The sequence below is a fragment of the Hypanus sabinus genome, chromosome 13 (genome assembly GCF_030144855.1).
Source record: "Hypanus sabinus isolate sHypSab1 chromosome 13, sHypSab1.hap1, whole genome shotgun sequence".
NCBI lineage: Eukaryota > Metazoa > Chordata > Chondrichthyes > Myliobatiformes > Dasyatidae > Hypanus > Hypanus sabinus.
Genome location: NC_082718.1, coordinates 86,453,674 through 86,476,692, shown reverse-complemented (window position 1 = coordinate 86,476,692; position 23,019 = coordinate 86,453,674). Strand labels below are relative to the sequence as shown.

Here is a 23,019-nt window from a genome sequence, read left to right as displayed (position 1 = left end):
TGTCTTTGAGATTGAAGATTGTTTAATGTCATTTCCAGTATACAAGTGTAAAGGAGAACAAAATAATTGTTACTGCGGATTCAAATCTTACACTAGAGATGTGATCTTTAGTATTTAAATTACTAGGTCAGCGAGCAGGTGCTGAACTAAAGATTAAATTTCCCGTGATCATTTAGCAGTAACATACCTAAACAAAATGAGATGTATAAATGTGCTTTAATGCAATTCACATCTGCTTTTCCTGCTGACATATTTTACATTTGTGTATGAAGATTGGATGTTTTGATATCCATGACTTCTTCCAGAAATGAAATGAGGAAGTCCAATAGGTGAAAGAGGAAACACAACATTAATTGGCACAACTTAGTTACTGTTTTACTGTCAAAATTTAATACCCTAAAAATACTGAAGGGCCATTCACCCTTGGTCATGTGTGCTAATGACTGCCCAAAAGCCCCATCTCTGCCTCTATGTTTATTTACACTAGTAAACATCAAAGAAATTGAAAACTGCAAGCAAACATTTCCCCTCCAAAAGTTTATTTTGTACATCTACACAAGGTTATTAGTTGATATTATGTCTTAAGCGTTTCAGTCAACACATGGGAAAGAAAAAGTCAATCCATTTTCAATTGCTAAACAAGTCGATAATTAGACATCTGAAATATACATTAGAGATTTATAGGAATTTGAAATTTCACCAGTATACTTTGCTGTTTGGTAAATAATCCAACTGTTGGCAATATACAATCGGTGGGTGGACTATCTATGCAAACAAATCCACAAGGAATGCCTTAAAAATATATATCGTTGACTACTCCGCCAGCTATTTGACATGTTCTTGAATTTTATCCTCACAGCCGAAATCACTGAACACAAGAAAGACACTATGATCACTAACGTGATCTGCTTAAGTCCACAGAGAATCAGAAACTCTCCAGGATTACAAGGAAAGATCAACTTATTAAGGTTAAATGTAGAGACTGGCACAAACTTAGTTCAGTTCATTATTTATTTTGAGAACATTTATACTGGTCAGTGAATCAATTATTGAAAGTCAAAAATTCAAAACAAAAAAAAACAAAATATTTTTTCCAAACCGGAGTATCTATAAAGGATACTGGAAACAGAATATTCAATAGCTTTTAAAGGAAAATAGAAGCATTTCATTTTTAAAAAATGGGACACAAATAAGATTGTCCAATGGACCATTTTTTTCCTGTTTTATTAAAATTTTAATTTAGAGATAAAGCACGGTAACAGACCCTTCTGGACTAACGTTCCTGTGCTGTCCAATTACATCTGTGTGACCAATTAACCTAATGATCAGTACGACTTTGGAATGTGGGAGGAAACCCTGAGGGAAACCCACGTGGTCACGGGGAGAACGCACAAACTTACTGCCAGTAGTGAAATTTGAACCTGGGTCAGAGGCACTGTGATTGAATTATGCATTGATGCTACACTATTGTACCACTCCAAAGAATAATTCATACCTATTACAGATACAAATTATCTGTTAAATAAATTTACTGATTCTAACAAAATTTAAAATCCAATAAAGGATAGAGGATTTATGATTAATATATTTACAAAAACATTAAAAACTAAAAGCGAAATAGCAGAATATTTTTCTGAGTATGGAATGCAGACAATAGATAATAGTTAAGTACAGATGGTGGCCACCTTGTTAGGTCCACCTGCTCATTAATGCAAATATCCAAACCAAAACTTCAGAATGGGGAAGAAATGTGATCTAAGTGACCTTGACTGTGGAATGATTGTTGGTGCCAGACGGGGTGGTTTGAATATCTCAGAAACTGCTGAACTCCTGGGATTTTCATGCCTGGTCTCTTGAGTTTACAGACAATGGTGCGAAAAACAAACAAAAAAAAAATTCAGAGCGACATTTTTGTGAGCAAAAACACCTTGCTAATGAAAGAGGTCAGAGGAGAGTTGCTAGACTGGTTGAAGCTGACAGAAAGGTGACAGTAACTCAAATAACCACGTGTTACAACAGAGGTTTACATAGGAATATCTCTTAATGCACACCAGCTCAAACCTTGAAGTGGATGGGCCATAACAGAAGAAGAACACGAGCCCAGAGCCAGTGGCCACTGTATTAGGTACAAGAGGTACCCAATAAGGTGGTCACTGAGTGTATCATACAAGGTCTATTTTCATCTTTGTAACAAAAAAATTGGAGATATAGTTCAATTACTGTATAGGAAAAGCATAAGACTTCAGAATTTTAGAGGTTGGTCATGACTAGAGTGAACTCCTGCCTCAGCAAGGATCTGGACCCATTGCAATTACCTATTGCTACAATAGGTCAACGGCAGACACATTCTCAATGGCTCTCCTCATGGCTTTAGACCACCTGGACAACACAAACACCTACGTCAGGATGCTGTTCCTCAACTATAGCTCAGCATTTAATACCATCATTCCCACAATCCTGATTGAGAAGTTGCAGAACCTGGGCCTCTGTACCTCCCTCTGCAATTGGATCCTAAATTTCCTAACCACAATCTGTGTGGATTGATGATAACATATCCTCCTCGCTGTTTATCAACACTGGTGTACCATAGAGGTGTGTGCTTAGCCCACTGCTCTACTCTCTATATTCACATGACTGTGAGTCTAGGCATAGCTCAAATACCATCTATAAATTTGCTGATTCTATCATTGTTGGTAGAATCTTAGGTGGTGACGAGAGGGTGTACAGGAGTGAGAAATGCCAACTAGTGGAGTGGTGCCACAGCAACAATCTGGCACTCAATGTCAGTAAGACAAAAGAGCTGATTGTGGACTTCACGAAGGGCAAGATGAAGGAACACATACCAATCTTCAGAGGGATCAGAAGTGGAGAGAGAGAGGGAGGGGGAGAGAGAGGGGGAGAGAGAGGGGGAGAGAGAGGGGGAGAGAGAGGGGGAGAGAGAGGGGGAGAGAGAGGGGGAGAGAGAGGGGGAGAGAGAGGGGGAGAGAGAGGGGGAGAGAGAGGGGGAGAGAGGGGGAGAGAGGGGGAGAGAGGGGGAGAGAGGGGGAGAGAGGGGGAGAGAGAGGGAGAGGGAGAGGGAGAGGGAGAGGGAGAGGGAGAGGGAGAGGGAGAGGGAGAGGGAGAGGGAGAGGGAGAGGGAGAGGGAGAGGGAGAGGGAGAGGGAGAGGGAGAGGGAGAGGGAGAGGGAGAGGGAGAGGGAGAGGGAGAGGGAGAGGGAGAGGGAGAGGGAGAGGGAGAGGGAGAGGGAGAGGGAGAGGGAGAGGGAGAGGGAGAGGGAGAGGGAGAGGGAGAGGGAGAGGGAGAGGGAGAGGGAGAGGGAGAGGGAGAGGGAGAGGGAGAGGGAGAGGGAGAGGGAGAGGGAGAGGGAGAGGGAGAGGGAGAGGGAGAGGGAGAGGGAGAGGGAGAGGGAGAGGGAGAGGGAGAGGGAGAGGGAGAGGGAGAGGGAGAGGGAGAGGGAGAGGGAGAGGGAGAGGGAGAGGGAGAGGGAGAGGGAGAGGGAGAGGGAGAGGGAGAGGGAGAGGGAGAGGGAGAGGGAGAGGGAGAGGGAGAGGGAGAGGGAGAGGGAGAGGGAGAGGGAGAGAGAGAGAGAGAGAGAGAGAGAGAGAGAGAGCAGCTTCAAGTTCTTGGATGTCAAGATCTCTGAGGATCTAACCTGGTCCCAACGTATTGATGTAGTTATAAAGAAGGCAAGACAGCGGCTGTACTTTATCAGGAGCTTGAAGAGATTTGGCATGTCAACAAATACACTCAAAAACTTCTATAGTCGTACCATGGAGAACATTCTGACAGGCTGCATCACTGTCTGGTCTGGAGGGGCTACTGCACAGGACCGAAAGAAGCTGCAGAAGGTTGTAAATCTAGTCAGCTCCATCTTGGGTACTAGCCTACAAAGTACCCAGGACACCTTCAGGGAGCAGCGTCTATTATTAAGGATCTCTAGCTCCCAGGGCATGCCCTTTTCTCACTGTTATCATCAGGTAGGAGGTACAGAAGCCTGAAGGCACACACTCAAAGATTCAGGAACAGCTTCTTTCCCTCTGCCATCTGATTCCTAAATGGACATTGAATCTTTGGACACTACCTCACTTAAAAAGAAAATACAGTATTTCAGTTTTTGCACGGTTAAAAAAAAATCTATTCAATATATGTAATTAATTTACTTGTAAGTTAATTATTATTTATTATTATTTGTTTTCTCTGCTAGGTTATGTATTGCATCAAACTGCTAAGTTAACAAATTTCACGTCATATGCCAGTGATAATAAACCTGATTCTGAATTAGCTCTATTCCAGAAATCTCTATTCTATTAAAGATTCACTGAGAAGTGGAGTGCACATTCGATCATAAATCTTCTAGTTTTATCCTCATCTTTGGAGGATGGTTTCATACGTCACATGTGTCATTTGTCTAACACAAGTCATTAGAACCTTAGTTCAACCACCCCAGGCATAAGCATTAAGAATATCAACTTACCTAGTTTTCCTTCTTCCAGAAACAAGATATTAATTGGGTACAGGCAGCTGAAGTAGAAGACATCAATATTATTTTTCACCGCAACCTACTCACAAAAGAAAAAAAAGATTAATTAGTTTTAGCTCTCATGCAACATCCCAATTCTGTCCTTGTAAATAAATATTATAATATAAATCTAGTGCAAAGTTACTTCAATCACCAGAAATCTCATTAAGGCGTCATTTAGAATGACTGATGGCCTGAATTGCTGAGTACTCTTTAGCTTCCATTGCCCAATAGGAAATTGAGATCTTGAGCAGCTGACATAATCAGTGTATAGTTGGACAGAATTTCATTTGTCTCTGCCAGGAGGCAGCATTATTAGGTGGGAGAATGGAATGACAAATAATGGGTTAGATATTTGCATTGAAAAATAACAAAACCAATTGCTCTTGCTCATACTTTCATGCAAATAGCACTCCATTTCAACCAAGGGGAGGATGTTCAAAAGACAATGCTTCTGTGTAGCAGTCAGTCATTAACTTTGCAAAACAGTATCTCAATACTAACCTCATTCTTTGGAGGCATCTAATGCTGTGAGAATGTATCTACATGACAGATACAAACTAAGCATGCAAAAAAATGTTGCCTTGCTAAGTACATGCACCTTTTCAAGGAAATGTAGCATCAATTCAATAACTGAACAATTTGATTCAACAGTCAATGTCTCTGGTGCTGAAAATTCACCTGCAGCATTTAAAGAAATTGGATTAAAATAAATAAGATGGCCTCTTATTCCACCTTAGTTTCCTCTCATTTCTTGTTCTGCACCCGATTTAACATTGAATTCACCACCATAGCCCTGCGAATGGCCGTTTCCCATTTCTTCTCTTTTCCTAACCAAGATGTTAGCAGTTCTCATTTCAGTAACAACCATAACAATATTTAAAATTCAAATTCAGCAAGGACAAGAGTAAGTAATGTCAAAGGATACTATATGTTCTGCTTTAACAAACTCAGGCCATTATCTATCTCTTAGGAAGAGCCCCTTGGCCTTTTCTTGCCTTTTAAAAAAAATTTTTTACCTAGGAGAATAAAGGTATGAGTTCACTGAGACCTGCAGCAAAGTTGCTGGTAAAAGTTTATAGCTGGTTCCTGAATATGGCAAAAACATCACGGTTAATATTAAAAAAGACAACATCACCGTAATGTTTGCTGCTGGCCACCAGCTGCAACACCAGCATGCACATTAAACTTCACAAAATCTAAGAGTGATCTAGAAACAGCATCTTTCCTCATCCAGTATAAAGTTCCTGAAAAGTACTTGCATAGATAAATGCTTTCCACTTCAAAATTACATGACTGCATTTCACCCTTTTCCTCACAATTAAGCCATTCGAGGAACAGTTTATAAATAATTAAGGTAAAATTAATGGGGTTGCATAACTGATTAGAGTCAGGCAGCACCTGTGAAAAGAGGAAACATTTAACATCTCAAGACCCAAATCTTTTGCCATGTGACTGACTGCCCACCACTCCACACAAAAAAATTCCTTTAGTACTCAATATGTTTTTGCTGGCAAAATGATTTCATTTAAATTGTTATTTGATTTAGTTTGATGCAGTGCCCTGAAAAAGTAATCCGCCCCTACAACTATTTTCGCATTTTACTGTCGCATTTTCTAAAGTTAAAATATATTGAAGTAGGATTTTTTGAGCTAATCTACAAGCTATTCTTTTGCACTTCTGGTTAGATGCTAATTGCATTTCACTGGCTTTGTATCTGTACTCGGCACAATGACAATAAAGTTGAATCTAATCTAATTATGCATCACATCAAATCAAAAGAAAAATTACTACATCTGTCAACCATTTACTGGAAATTAAACACCAAAATTGTGGGGTTGAAAAAGTATTCACGCCTTTTATAATTACTACACTAACATTTCTCAGGTACAATACACTTAGTACCTTACCAACTCAGCCAATTTGTTGATGTAGAAAATTGTAGGATCACCTGTTTTCAATGAATTCATAAGAATGGCACTTGTAAGAGAGGCTACAACAACAATCACTCTGGAGTGAGCTGCAGGTCAGTGGCTGCAACTGGAGATGAAGTTCATGGCACCAAGGCTTTGCACAAGAAGCGTATTTGTGGAAGTGTGGCAAGGAAGCAGCCCTGGCTAAAACAAAAGCATATCCTTGCCCGTAAAGACTTTACAAAGTGTCTCTTAGAAGAAACTGTAAAGGTGTGGAAGAATCTCTTGTGATTAGATAAGACTAAATGGAGCTCTTTGGCTTCAACACTAAGCTGTACATTTGGCATAAATCTATTACTATGCATCAGCCAGAAAACAGCATTGCTATGTAAAGTATGGTGAAGGTAGCATCATGCTATGGGGATGCTTTTCAGCAACATGGATTGTTAATCTGGTCAGGATTGATGTGAAGATGAATGCTGCTAAATACAAAGAGATCCTGGATAAAAACCTGCTTGCCTCTGCCAGAAAGCTTAAACTGGGGAGGAAGTTTGTCTTTTAGTAGGACAACTCCTCAAAGCATACTGCTAGAGCAACTAAGGAGCACTCCAAATGAAGAAAATTGAAGAGTCTTGACAACCCATCTCTGGCAAGACCTCAAGATTGCTGTCTACTGCCAAGTCCCAACTAACCTAGCACAGCTTGAGCAATTTTGCAGGAGGAATGGGCAAATCTTGCTCCATCACATTGTGCAAAGCTAAAAGAACTTATCCAAAAAGACTACTGGCTGTAATAGTTGTGAGAAGTGGTTCAACTAGGTAGTGAGCAAAAAAGGGGGGGGGGGGGAGAGGAGAAACAAATACTTTTGAACTACTGATGTTTGTTTTTGAATTTTTAGTTTTTCATGCTTTACAATTCTCCCTGTTTTTTGGGTTCTACTGTGAAAAAAGAGGGCATGCCATTCACAAATAAAAATTCTCAGTAAAACTGATCAAAATCCCTGGTTGTAATACAGTCGGCCCTCCTTATCCACGAATTCTGCATCCGCGAATTCAACCAACCATGAATCGCGAAAACTCGGAAGTGCCCTTCCAGCACTTGTTGTTCGAGCATGTACAGTCTTTTTTTTCTTGTCATTATTCTGTAAATAATGCAGTATAACAGTATTTTACATAGCATTTACATTGTATTAGGTATTATAAGTAATCTAGAGATGATTTAAAGGGAGGATGTGCGTGGGTTATCGTGGATCGGGATTGAAAAAAAATCGAAGTTCTCTTACTAAGTAAGTTGGAACAGGTACATCCGGTATTATTTAGTGTCAGTTAGTCAAATGTTTGCATTCGTATAAAGTATTATTTTACCTTTTTATGCATATAAAACACTTAAGAATGTATGTTTCAGCGGCGAGCTCGGGAAGTTCCTGAGTTCGATCTAGTGACAGATCGTTATGGAGTGCGCTCTCCACCATGCCGGGTTGATGTGGAGGATCAAAACCCCAAAACTCAATAATTAAACCACTGTGTTCCTTAGTAATAATTGTAGCTTTCATCGGGGCAGAGCCTTTCTCACTTTATACTTCAAAATTTTTCCAATTGTTGACCGAAGTAGCCTAACGCTTTTCCAATGACCGATGGCATTTATTTCTGATCGCTTTATTATTTCCACTTTATTTTCTATCGTTATCATGATTATTTTAGGGAACAGAAACACTGCAGGTTCAGATCTCTGCCGCTGGGTCCTGAGGTCCACCACATTGAGACAGGTTGAATAAGGGAATTTTGGTATCTGCGAGGGGTCCCAGAACCAATCCCTCGCAGTTAAGGAGGGCCGACCTTATTCATTTATATGAACAAAGGGCTGGGGGATGAATACTTTTACAAGGCACAGTACTTACTCACTGTTTCCTTATTTTGCATTAAAGATGAGGTTTCCCTTATTTTTTCTATCCCCTTCTATTCTTATTGAAATACTGCTGCTTGAGGTATTATAAAGAGACTAGCAATAACCTGAGTGAGCAAAAAATTGGTTTGATTTAGTTCAGACCTGTAGGTTGGTGAGTGGATCCATCTTCATAACCGGACCAACTGTGTGCAAAAGGAGAGAAGCCTCAATTGTCTGATTGGGTGTAAGTGGTGCATTGACCTGCAGGGGAGCAGCTGGTATTATTCCAAAGCTATAAACCAGAGGGGGAAAAAAATAAGGTTAAAACATTTGTAGTTCACTTTCATGAACTTAAGAATTATCTTATAGTCATCAAGGATTTTCTTCCAGCCCAGTTTTAAGCTGAAATAAATAACTCCCAGCTAAATGAGGGTATGCATGGCCACCATTCAGCTCACTACATCTGGATCAAATCGAAAAGAAATTCTCCAGCCCAATCATTTTTTGGTTCTAGAACCTGTATGTTAGCCCACATCAATTGTTTATCCAAGTATAATTTTAAATGCATTAAGGATTTCTGCATTCAATGTTTTTTTGCTGTTGTAAGCTTCAGATACCCACTAGCCTCTGGACAGAATATAATTCTTGCATCTCCAAGACACAAGAGATTATGCAGGTGCCAGAATTCCTGAGCAATATACAAATAATGCTGGAAGAACTCAGTATCTACAGTGAGAAATGAACGGTTGATGTTTCAAGCCAAGACCCTTCATCAGAACTTACTGACTACAGGTGGAGAAATCCGGACATCCATGAGCGAGTCCTCATCGGGGATCAGAAGTGGGGAGAGTTAGCAGCTTTAAATTACTTGGCATTACCAGCTCAGAGGATCTGTCCTAGGTCCAACAAGTAATTGCCCTTACCAAGAAAGTACGGCAGTGCTTCTACTTTCTTAGAGGTCTGCACATATTCAGCATGTCAACTAAAACTTGGGCAAGCTTCTACAGATGCATGCTGACTGGTCAGGAAACACCAATGATCTTGAATGAAAAAAAACTACAAAAAGCAGTAGATACAGCCCAGGCCATCTCTGATTGAGCACATTTACAAGGATGCTGCTTTCCTTGTGAAGGAAAGCAGGATCTATCATCAAGGACCGCCATCATCTGGGCCAAGCTCTGCCATCAGGAAGGAGGTCCTGGAGTCAACTCCCACACCACCAGTTTCAGGAACAGTTATTACCCCCTCAATCATAAGGCTCTTAAATCAGAAGAAATAATTTCACTCAGCCCAATATTGAACCTATTCCACAAGCTATGGACCACTTTTAATAACTCTTGATATTTATTGCTTGCTTGTTTATTTATCTATTTATTTATTTCTCTTTTTTTATTTGCACAGTTGGTCTTTTTTTTTTACACATTGGCCATTCGTTCATCTGTCGTGCTGTTTCCATTGATTCTATTTCGTTTCTATCAACTTACTGAGTAAGCCTGCAAGAAATTTTATCTCAGGGTAGTATACGGTGACATACATGTACTTTGATAATCAACTTGCTTTGAAATTTTAAACTTTGAAAGGGGCAGAAGACAGAATAAAAAGAGGGGGCGAAGAGGAGGGTGATAGATGAGGGGCAAGGTAGGAAGGTGGGTGAAGGGGGATGAAAGGAAATGATGTGAGAAGCTAGGAGATGATAGATTATAGAGGTAAAGGGATGGAGAAGAATTCTGATCCGGAGGGGTGGGGAAGTGGTTAGCAGAAGTTGCCTGAAACACCAACTATTCAATGCTCTCCGTAGATGCTGTCTGACCTGCTAAAATCATCCCGCATCGTGTGTGTGTTGCCCTTGCAGCTCCAAATCAGACCATGAAATTCCTTCCAAAATACTGCCTCCTATTGTTAAACAGAACATTTTCCCCCAATACTTTGCTCACAATTAGCATTTTGTTTGTAATTATCTAGTGAAACACTTAATCCATTTTAAAACAATGACATCATATCAGCAGCCTTCTAGGCTTAAGGCACTATTTATATATGATTAGAAAAAGCCATGTTAGAAACAAATCATATTTTAAGACCCACACTTACATAAACCTACAGTTTACTTAAGATGGGATATGTTGGCCACCGATAAAATGCTGCAGATTAAAACTGGAAATGATTCGGACCAAAATGTTAACTGAACCATTTAAAAGTTGTGTAGGCTCACAGAACTTTGCACATAGGAGACCATTCAGCACACCAACCCTGCTTATATCTTACTTTTTTTTTGGAAAAGTAAACCTACTTGCTGGCACTTCCTCCATAACTCATAATTCTCCCTAATATCCTTTTAAAAAATAAGTGATTCTACAGATCCTGTTGTGCTGAAATGTTAGAGGAACTCCATCGATGTTGTTTGACCTACTGAGAGGAATAAACAATCAAAGTTTCATGTGAAGACCCTTTCATGTGAAGAACTTGATGTTTCTAGGCCTGAAATGGTGCCTGTTTATTCCTCTCCATGGATGCTGCCTAACCAGCTGTGTTCCCTTTTAAAAGTTGTTTTGATTCATTCTCATTCAGTTACCATATTTCTTGTATACTTGAGTTTCTCCTTACTCAACTTTTAAACTACAAAAAAATTGGCAGTCTCTTCAGTCAACTTCTTAGAGATTTGAAATATCATGCAATTGTCATCTATTGATAAATCATCATCAGAGACTGCTGAAAATGCATTCAAACTTGTTAGCAGTCCAAACTAAAACTTTTTAAAAAATGTAGATGCTGGAAATCTTAAATAAAAACATAAAGTGCTTGAAAGGCCAGGTCAATCAGTGGAAAGACAATACGCCAGTCAGTAACACAAACGAGAAAATCTGCAAATGCCGGAAATCTAAGCAACATGCACATCCTGCTGGAGGAACTCATGCAGATCTTCTTACTGATGATCTCTAGGATGTGTGCTTAGCCACTGCTCTACTCTCTGCAGCCAGGCATAGGTCAAACACCATCTATAAATTTGCTAAAGGATTCTCCACTAGGCGCTCATGGAGTGAGGTTAGATCTGGCTTCTCTCCATTACCGTTATTCTTTTTAACCCAGGATCACCCTTATTTAACCTATTTTTATCTACACTAGAAGACTCTTATTCTTGAACTTTTTCTGGGGCTTTGGTTGAGAACTTTTATTTTTTAATTTTTATTAATCCCTCAATTACATTTGTTCATCATGATACTGTTTCCAATCTGAATGGCAGATTTTTATTTATTAATGGGTTATCTTTCAATAAAAAAGTGGTCATGGCTAATGTTCATGCTCCGAATGTGGATTATCCCGAATTTTTTAAGAATTAATTTACTGCTTTTCCTGATCTAAATGAATTTATGTTGATAATGGGTGGTGATTTTAATTGTTGTTTGAACCCTTCGATGGATAGATCCATATCTACTCAAGACTTACTAAACAAGTCGGCTACTCTTGTCAATTCCTTCATGAATGATTCTGGAATTTTGGATATTTCTACACCCCAAGGACAAAGTGTTTTCATTTTTTTCGCATGTGTATCATTCTTACTCTAGAATTGATTACATTTCTATCGATTCTCAACTCATCCCACCTGTGATTGACTGTAATTATGATATTATTGCCATTTTCGATCATGCTCCAATTAAACTTTTTATTAAATTAATGGATACAGTTCTTAGCATTAGACAACGGCGATTTAACTCCAATTTACTTCAAGACTCAGATTTTGTTGAGTTTATGAAGGAACAAATTGATTCCTTTTTTTCCAACTAATTTTAAAGAAATTTCCAATGGGACACTTTTCAGGCATATATCTGAGGTCAGGTTATTTCCTATTCTGTTGGTATGAGGAAACGTATTAAAAAAGAAGCGTTATTATTGGCTGATAAGATCAAAGAAATTGATAAATATTCCATTGCTCCTAGTAAGGAGCTTTATAAACAGAGAGTCGAGCTTCAAATGGAATATAATTTATTACTTACATCCTCGATTGAAAACCAATTAATGAAAACCAGAAGTGAGTTTTAAACACATAGTGATAAATCGGGTAATTATTAGCTAATCAATTGAAAACTGCCTCGGTTAAATGCCAAATCATGAAGATTCATAAACAAAACGATAATTCGACAGTTAATCATGATGAAATAAACACATCTTTTCAAGATTTTTATACTGCTTTATATAATTCTGATTTTCCCAATGATCCTAATTCTATGTATGACTTCTTACGGGAATTGAATTTTTTTTGATAGTGTTGATTCTAAAATCACTTCTTATATTTGGCAGAATAAAAATCCAAGGCTAGGTAAAAATACTCACAGAAGTCTGAAAAAAAGAGGGTGGTCTGGCGCTGCCGAATTTTAGATTTTATTATTGGGCAATTAATATTCACTATTTGAAATTTTGGTTATGGGACTTGGATATAACTTTAAGCCCTCATTGGGTAAACCTTGAATGTAGCTCAGTACAAGAGTTTTCACTGGGTTCTATTCTAAGGACTTCACTTCCTTTTGCTCCTCCTAAATTGTATAAAAAATTAGATGATCCAATAGTTAAATATACTTCACGAATATGGTTTCAATTTTGGAGATTTTTTGGGTTAAATCAATTTATTTTAGCAAGTCCTATTATATTTAACTATTTTTTCTATCCTTCTATTATAGATCAAGCCTATTTGATTTGGAAAACTAAAGATATTTCACGATTTTGTGATTTATTTTTGGATAATTGTTTCATGTCATTTGAACAATTATCTAACAAATATAATTTACCTAGATTTCATTTCTTTAGATATTTACAGGTTAGAAGCTTTTTAAATACTGTCTTTCTTACTTTCCTGAACTTATACTCTACGGATAGTTTGAAAAAAAATCTTAGATTTAAATCCTTCTCAGAAAGGTGCAATAGCATTTATCTACAACACAATTATGAAAATTCGTTCAGATGCATTTAATAAAATTAAAAATGATTGGGAAAGGGAACTTAAGCTTACTTTACCTATCGAGAAATGGGAAAATTTTTTTCAATTAGTTAATTCATCCTCTATATGTGCTAAACATTCGTTCATACAGTTCAAAGTAGTTCATAGTGCCCATATGTCTAAGGATAAATTAGCTCGTTATTGTTCTCATACAAGTCCAGTATGTGACAGATGTCATTCTGAAACCGCTTCTTTAACTCATATGTTTTGGTCATGCTCTGCTCTGAAAAAATATTGGGAAGATATCTTCGATATTATTTCAAATGTTTTGAATATTGATTTACAACCTCATCCTATTACGGCAATTTACCACATCATTTAACCTCTTCAGCGTGTCGGATGATTGTATTTCTCACATTAATGGCTAAAAGATCGATTTTGCTGAATTGGAAGGAGATTAATCCTCCCACCACATTTCATTGGTTCGCTCAAAAACTATATTATGTTTAAACTTAGAAAAAATCAGAAGTGTTATATATGACCCTTCTATTAAATTTGATCAGACTTGGAGGTCTTTTACTCAATACTTTCATATGATGTGATTTGACCTCTTTCCAACCTATTTTTGTGTTAATATATGTAGGGAGGTTCGGAGCGGGTGACACTAATGGTCCTTTTTTTTTGATGCTATAAACAGCCCATGTTCTTTTCTTTTCTTTTCTGTTAAGCTAGTATTGGTTAGTTTAGTTTTTTTTGGGGGGGTATATATATATTTTTGTTTTTTTTTCTTTTTGAATATGTTAATCCTTTCGTGAACTTTACATTTGTATTTTGAACATTTTTAGGTTTATTACCTTTGTACAAACTGAATATATAACTATATATGTTATCTATTAACACTGTAATCCCAACAATAGTGTAACAATACTATGTATATCCACTATTTTGATATTAATAAAAAGATTGAAAAAAAAGAAAGAAATTCATCAAAGACACCAATATCGTTGGTAGAATCTCAAATAACGCAACAAGGAGTCTGGTTGAGTGATGTTGCAAAAATAATCTTGCACTGAATGTCAGCACCACGGAATTGATCATGGACTTCAGGAGGGAAGTTGGTAGAACACACACCAATATTCACTGAGGGAAAGGACGAGCAGCTTCAAGTTCATGGGTATCAACATCTCAGAAGACCTATCCTGGACACAACACATTAATGCATCATGGAGGAGACAAGTCAGCAACTGTATTTCATCAGGAGTTTGAGCAGCTGCGGCATGTCAAAGAATTTTCTACAAACGCAAGGTAGAGAGCATTCTGACTGGTTGCATCACCGTCTGGTTTGGAGGCTCAAATGCACAGGAATGAAAGTGTCTGGCTGTAGGCTCAGCCAGCTCCATCACGACGACAACCCATCCTCCCCACCTTTGAGGACATTGTCGAGAGGTGGTGTCTCAAGAAGGCAGCATCCATCACCAAGTATCTTCACCATCCAGAATATGCCCTCTTCTCATTACAACCATGACCTAGGCTTACAAAGGTCCTGCTGGATAAGGATGACAGCTTGTCTATCCTGAAGGACATGAGTAAAGTAGATCAGCTTTTTTGAGTCTGGTAGTTTCACAATTACTATTGGTGTGACTACATTTTGTTTTTTGCTAAGTCCCATGTTAATTTAATTTTGAATTTAAATTTTTTATCAACCCTGATGGGAATCAAATTCCTTTCCCTGAATCAGTGACACAGATGGGTGTGTATAAAAGTGTTCTGCCCGGAAGCAAACAGAGCACTTTATGTACAGAATAATGGCTTTACTAATATCACTTTGTAGCATCCAAAAAGGGCTTCTAAGGAATTAATTACATCTCATATATAATATCAACTACAATTTCTAGCACATCTCCCACTGCACCAGATCCAGATTATTGATAGACAGCGGACATATCTTCTGGAAGGTAACAAGATGGTATTAATTTTAACATGTTAATTGTGAAATGGTATAGTAGCTCCCAACAGACTACCCACCCAAAATAATGAATATATTAGAAATATACTCATTAGGTAATATACTCCATTACTTCACTAGCTACGAGTTAAGACGAGCTGACATTGTTTCGGTTTCCTACAAGCATCAAATTCATTTCAGATACTAACCACATATTATTCAACATGTAGGATTTATCTGCAAATGAGTATTACACATTTCAAAATGAGTCTACTTGACTCAATCTACTTAATTATTGACTCACTTGCCCATTCCCTCTAGAAAATGCTAGATTACTACAAAGCAGTTTAAGAATTAGTGCAATTTGAAGAAAAGATCTAATAGGAAATTTTAAAGTATTTTGCATAGAAGGATTTAAAGCAATTCTATGGTAACTGACCTGCCAGATACAAAAGTACTGCCTTAAGTCAGGCCAAATATAATACTCACCTATTTTTGTTAAACTGGATTGCAAAGTCAGTCATTACTTGCATGGCTTTGTTTGTCAGGGAGAGATCCATATAAATATGACCTATGCGACGTGAAAATGTGCCAGAAATTTCAAGACCTTTGGCCTTTGCAGCAGGCAACCAAACCTAGTGCAACAAAAAGAATTTAAAGTGTTCATATGGCCTCATGATATTTCTAACACAAACAAAAAAAGGCTGTATTTTAAAATAAACCCATAATTACATTGCTGTTTCCCAGAAAATTTAACCTAACTATGAAATTACACAGTATGTTAAAAAATTTATTACATTCATATGTGTAAAGGGCCGAAACTAAATTTCTTCAGCAACTAAACAAGCAACATAAAATATATTTCTGTGAATCAGAACAGGATTCATTTCAGAAAATATCAATAAAACTCAGTCACACAATACACACAGCACAGGTCAGTAACACTTCATTATGCAGCATGATGGTTTACCAATTAAAAATATCAGTACAATGGATACTGGCTAATTGGGCCATCGGTCAATCATGCAGCCAGTTATTTGGGCCAACTGTTAAAAAACAAAAATAAATCAAGAAAATGCTGGAATTTCCTTTGTTTATTTGGGACACTATTGCACTTAATTAGGGCAGGGGACTGTTGCCGAAGTTTCTAACTAGCGTCAGTCGTGCTCACTTGTGTGGCCACTAGACATTACATCGTACTAAGAACAAACAGATTTTAATAGTGTCACTTGCATGTGTTTGCGTTCAAAAACAGTGATTATTGTCACTGATATTCAGGGAGAAAATAAGCACCAAGACATTCAGAACTTGTTTGCATATTGCAGTTTCAAGCATTCAGGTTTAGAGATGCCAAAAATGGCTGGGAGTTAAATTGAAACAATTTCAATACTTTAGCAAGTTAGGAACAGCGAAGAATTTAAAAGTATTGACAATCATCTTGAATGTTACAATAAAACTGAAGATTTGGAAGACACAGTCTTTGAAAGGATTGTAGGAAGGCAATCGATTATCTACACTAGGTGCCTGCGCTGATTTTCCTGATTTACAGTCAATCAAAAGAACATGGCATCATACACTGGATTAATTCCTCTGTTGATAACAGTTTTATAGTACTGTAGTAGGATAGACACTTTTCTAATTTGTTCTGTTATTCATTTAAATACATTATTTGTTACTTAGTTAAAAGGTAGCTTGTCTTTATTATTCCTTTCAACTACTTCCATGAAACTTTGGCTAATTGGGCCTGATGTGTCCTAATTAACCAGAATCCACTGTATTTCTAAAATACTGATTTCCTTTACATTTATAAGCTACTTTATAAATCATCAACTTAAGACAGAGATTGTCAAACCTTAAAATATTTGCAATAAAATTGAAAGTGTACTTTTGTTTAAAAGAGAGCTAGAACAGGAGCTTCAAGTTGAATTGGACTGCTGCATTACTGACCGGATATCAAAAACATAAATTTAAAGTGAGAATTTTTTTAAAGATATTTTTATTTAAGCTAGGATACCTATTAATCCAATAGTTGTCCTTTGCCAACCATCCTCAATCATTTGGTGTGAGTATACTGTATATATCTGGGGTTCCCAATCTTTTTTATGCCATGGACCCCTACGACAAACTGAGGGGTCCATGGAACCCAGGTTGGAACCCCTGTCTGGATAAAATAAGGACACAATATACACACCGGAATGGAAATTTCTGCTTAAGGCTTCCCAAAACTCGTCAGCAGACATACACCCTCGTGGCTCACAAAAGTAACAAAACATCCTCAAAATAAGGCACACATAAATAATCTGAATTGTTCAATGGTTTTCCTAACTAAGAAACAGTTAGAAATAGGTTGGGTTTGTTGAGATTCAAATTAATTTACTGTCTTCAATGGCCAAGCAGAAGGTTGGCTTTAATACATCACATGGATGTATGTACAGCTAAAGAGTGGCAAATGACACCTGTTACAGTGATGCTACAGCAGTTCTAAATCTCGTTTCTGATAGGCATTCCCTTGTCCTGCATGCATAAGTGTACTTGTCAAGTGTTATATTCTTCCATAGGATAAGGGTGTTGCTGATAATTCCAAATGCCAAGATGGTGGTAATGATGTGCTTTTACAACTCTGGGCAAAAAAACACTACATTATGCTATCAAGTTAGAGATGCAGAACATTATGCTAGTGACAATAAAGGAATGACAATGTATTTCCAAGCTGGTTAACAATTTTAACCGATTTACCTATTGGGCAGTGTAAAACCAAGACTAACAAGGCATAAATGAACAAGTATTTGCATAATTATAGTAGCTAACTTGCCTATTATGGCATTTCCACCATTTGGCCTGCTTCCAGAAGAGCAATCCCATCAACTCCATTCTCTATAACCCTACAATATATTCTCTTCCACCTACACATCAAATGTTCTTTGCCACTTATCTACCATCATCAGCAGCATTATGTGCCATGTTGTATGACGTAGGTGATCACAGTCTTTCCAAGCAACATGCACAAAACACTGGAGGAATTCAGCAGGCCAGGCAGCATCTATGGAAAGAAGTACATTCAGTGTTTCAGGCCAAAACGTCAACTGTACTTTATGTGGGTTTTTTGGATTTCCAACATCTGCAGATTTTCTCTTGATTATGGTCTTTCCATGATCATAATTGTCCTTGGTAATTTTTTTCCACGGAAGTGGTTTGCCATTGCCTTCTTGCAGGTAGAGTCTTTGTAAGATGGGTGACCCCAGCTATTATCAATACTCTTCAGAGATTGACTTTCTGGCATCAGTAGTCGCATAACCAGGCCTTGTGATATGCACCAGCTGATCATACGACCATCCACCATCTGTTTCCATGGCTTCAGGTGACCCTGGATCGTTGAGGTAAGGGAAAGAGGGGCTAAGCAGGTGCTACACTTCGCACAAACGTAACCTGCAGGCTAGCGGGGGGAAGAAATGTCCTTTGGTAAAGGCCTATCTTCACTTTGCCACCTCCACCAGAGTAATTCACCATAGTCTATCAACCTGCCAGCACATCTTGTGAGGAAACACTTTCAGTCACAGGAAGAACATGCAAACTTGACAATCCATAAAACCTGAAGTAAGCTCAGACTGCTGGAGCTGCAATGAAGCAGCACCAAGTGCTGTGCACATCCTCTAAACTAAATACTTTGAATATTTTCAATACGACAAATTGTACTTTTCAATCTTGTCATCATGATTCTATTAAATTTTCTTAATGCAAAGAAGCTAGATTCTCATTGTGTATGCATCAGTGTTAATTCAGAACAGTTCTTATACGAAATTTAGAATTTATAATGAAAATAGAGATTTACAGTGTTGTACTATGAACACTCAGAGACACCGAGTGAGGAATAAGTCTAATTTGACTCTTGCTTTACCAAGGTCCTGATAAGAGCCATATTAACTGGAAATATAACTAGTGAAGACTGACATCTCCTTGCATAGTGAATTAAAAAAAAATCAGAAAGGAAACGACATCTGAGCAGGTATTTTTTCTTTGTTCTTTATGAATAGATACAGGCTGTAGGTGTGGAGGTGGAACAGGAGTCCTACTAATCTCAGCAGGGAGAAATGTAGGACAGTAGTCAGGTGGTGGGATAATCTAAGCTTTGGAAAAAATATTAGTACAGTTAAATGGTGCTTACAGTTTTAGGAGCCACGTAGGAACCAGAAGAAACGCCTATACCACCGGCAAGATCAAACAGATCACCTAAGCCGCCTCCTACCGTTGCATTCAAGGATGTCGGCATCACTGCTGGGGTCCCATAACCAGCGCCTATCTAAATGAACAGCAAAAGATAAGCTTTGTTTATTTATTTATTTACTTATTCATTCGTTCATTTATTTAGCAATGCTGCTCGGAGTGGGCCCTTGTGGCCTTTCGAGCCTTGCCACCTCAGGTATCCCTGGCCACCCCGATTTAACCCTAACTAATCATGGGACAATTCACATTGACCAATTAACCTACCCGGTATGGCTTTGGACCAAGGGAGGAAACAGAAGCACCCAGGGAAAGCCCATTTATTCCATGGGGAGGACCTAGAGACTCCTTACAGAGGACATCAGAACCAAACTCCAAATTCTGACACCCCAAGCTGCAAAAGTCTTACATTTTGCATTTCACTTTGTCAAACTACTTGCTTAATTGCTGTTATATGCTTATAGTTTTAGAGGAGAATTTTATGTGATCAGTCCATAAAGAGCAGTGCATACAAGTAATTTATATTGAATATATTGTGATATAAAAGCTAAAAACAGTTTTATTAAAAAGCACTTAAAAAGAAGTGGTTTTCCTATTTCTATATGAAATGTGGACATGGCATTTCTTATCAATTCCTACTTTTTTCTAAACTCAAGAGGCATTGTGTATAACCACATTGGTGGGTCTGGAGTCACATACAGGCGAGACTGGGGAGGAATAGCAGATCTCTTTTTGAATAACTTCAATAAACCAGATGAGTTTTTAATAATTATATGGCAGCTTTACCACTGCTGAGATGATTTTTATTTTAATTTCCTGTTCCAGCTGACAGCTTGAATTTACATTTCTCTGCTGCCACTGTGGGATTTTAATTCATGTCTATGGATCAAGGGCCCTGAACTTTATTGTACGAGGCCTATGATTTTCACTCAGTATCACAACATTTAAAAAATATTACATTTACGCCTAAAGTTTATAGTTAAAGAATAAAATCACTAATTCTGCTGTAATTGGCATTTTAGATTAACAGGTTTCCTCATGCATTAAAATCATGTCACTTTACAACAAATATCATTCACAAATTATATCCAACTGTGAAGGATTAAAGGTAGTGTTTAAAAAGAAAGATGAATTGTTTTGAGTCAGCGGACTGCATGGATGGACGGAATGTCAGTTTCACCCTTGTGAGAGAAGCGAACAGCATTGCAATAGAATTACTTCATCTCTTTAAAAGTTTCATCCCCCACCCCCTCTATCTATGAAGTAGATCCGCTACTTACTGCTGGACTTCCGCCTAGATCACCAGCAAGCTTTAAAAGAAACAAAAATTAGGTTACAAGTTAAAGATGGAAAAGTAAATGTTAACATAAATGTTAAGTTCAAATTTTATCCTTACAACAACCAAAATGTTAATTATCCACCATAAACCTTAGAGGCACTTGGAACTAGAGTAATTCAGGTATTATAACTATAAAACTATTAGCCTTCAGATTTACTTGAAAGCAAATATTAACACACAAAAGGACAGAATCATACCCCTTCAGTTTCATCGCCCATCTCCAGAGACGAATATGCAAAGACAGAGGCAATGCAAGGACAGTCACATGCAAGCAGAAGTGGAGTGAAAAAAAACCAGCATAAATTTGAAGAGAAAACAGCATTATTAGAGTATGTACATTAACTGCAGATAAAACACATCACTAAAAAGAAATAGTTTAACTCAAAATTAACTAACTGTTCACTATTTTAGTGCGATGTTGAATTATTAAAATTCTGTAAGTTGTTCAAAAAGCCTGTTATCATAAAATGCATTATAATCTGTTACTCATTACAAAGTAATGCAGGAAAATAAGACCATGCTACACAATCAACTGAACAAAGTTAAATTTGAGTCTTCTAATCTCTCATACAAAAAATCTTAAACTTGTTTCGCAAAGTTTAAAAGAAAGTTATTCTGCTTTTAAGCTCTATACAAATATACATGCCAGCAATTCAGGGGGTAAAATCTAAATGATAACACTTTAAACCAAAATCTGACAAGCGCATTCATAATTTCAAAATAGGTTTGATTACTGAAAAGGCCTTTGGCTCTTTGCCTACCAAACTGTCCAACCCGCCACCAAGAAGGTCCATGGCTCCCATCTGAACTGTTGAAGAGGGGATGGGTACATTGACGGGAGGGCCAAGGTCAAGATTCAAAAGATCACCCAGAAGATCTCCCTGGGATGGAATAACAGCAGGTTGTTGCTCAGTAGGCTGGGGTGCAGCAGATGCAGCAACTTCAGGACTCTCAGTACTTTCATTTCTAACAGAATGGAGAAAATGCCAAACATTAAATACTAGGATTAAACATTGTTTTGATTGTATCACATAACTGGAGAACAAATCAGTGAATATAGAAACTTGCATCTATACAGCACTTCCTCAAAAGAGGAGGCACAAGGCAAAAAGTACGGATAAATTTGAATGCCAGGAGGAAAAAATTCAAATAGGGATATAAAGGATGGGGATAGCAAAAGGTGTAAATGTAGTGGATGAGGAAATGTGATCACAAAGTCAACATTAATGATCCTTGGAGACACAAGGTATTTCACAATTTTCTGATCTTAATCCAACTGTTTATGAATAGCAGAATGCAATAGTGTGGCAAGAGAAAGCAGAAATTAACAAGTAAAGTTTGAGGTAACTTACAGCATTTTCTGTAAACTAGTTTGAGTAAGTATGAGGTACAATAAATATTCACCAACCTCATATTAGTGAAGTTCAAGGAATGAGGAAATATGGAAATTGGGTTTGAAAATAAATGACAGAACCTATACACCATAACCTATCAATTTTTCCAGCTAAAAACCTTTTATGATCCCCAGGAAAATAAACGTGGCACTTTTGTTTTTTTAAATCGGTTTATTTCGTAAGGTAACAGGGGGCATACTTTTGTCACTGATGTTTCAATATAATATTAAGCTAAACTTGCAATGTATCTCCAGCTTTGAAGATCTATCACTTTTGAGAAAACAAGAACAAATACCCTGAAAGTTGCAGCCTTGTTTTTGATATTTCTTTCCTTGGTAAGGTTGGAAGAAAATAGTAAAATTTAATAGCTTTTGCAGTTTTTACTTACGATCCAGATCGTGGTGGTAGCCTCTTATGTTGAACACCTCTGCTGCCTTCCACAAATGCACTGGGTGGCTTATGGTACACAGAGGCCAGGGTTCCAATATGGCAAATTAATTCATCAAGGAGCGTTGGCTCAATAAGATCAGTTTCTTCTGAAATTAAAGGTTTTTCTGCCAATACAACTTCTTTTGCTGCCACTGGATCTGTAGAAAGCAGACGCCAATATATATAGCCACGGTCTCTCAAGTCAGGGTTGTCAGAATCCTGCAATATTAGAGAAACTCCATAAATTATTTTCAAGTCATACATTAGAATAGCACACACAATTGTTAGCAACATCTGGTTAACAAACACTGAATATGATAGTGTAGTGGTTAGCACAATGCTTTACAGTACCAGCGACCCGGGTTCAATTCCTGCCCTTGCCTGGGAGGAGTTTGTACGTTTTCCCCGTGACCGTGTGGGTTTCGTCCGGTGCCCTGGTTTCCTCCCACAG

General features: G+C 37.8%; 1 protein-coding gene across 2 annotated transcripts in view; it reads right to left on the bottom strand.

Annotated features, from left to right (window-relative positions):
* Positions 1-23,019, bottom strand: part of ap1b1 (adaptor related protein complex 1 subunit beta 1) — a 68,043-nt gene that overhangs the window by 8,882 nt on the left and 36,142 nt on the right. The window contains exons 13-20 of one of the 2 annotated variants that reach the window (XM_059988067.1): positions 22,528-22,787; positions 21,507-21,711; positions 20,943-20,963; positions 20,687-20,716; positions 19,351-19,485; positions 15,678-15,823; positions 8,479-8,608; positions 4,475-4,559 (exon numbers count right to left, since the gene is read on the bottom strand). In XM_059988067.1, the coding sequence (XP_059844050.1) occupies positions 4,475-4,559; positions 8,479-8,608; positions 15,678-15,823; positions 19,351-19,485; positions 20,687-20,716; positions 20,943-20,963; positions 21,507-21,711; positions 22,528-22,787 (1,012 nt within the window). The remainder of the gene's footprint in view (positions 1-4,474; positions 4,560-8,478; positions 8,609-15,677; positions 15,824-19,350; positions 19,486-20,686; positions 20,717-20,942; positions 20,964-21,506; positions 21,712-22,527; positions 22,788-23,019) is intronic. The other variant, XM_059988068.1, reaches the window with a different exon arrangement.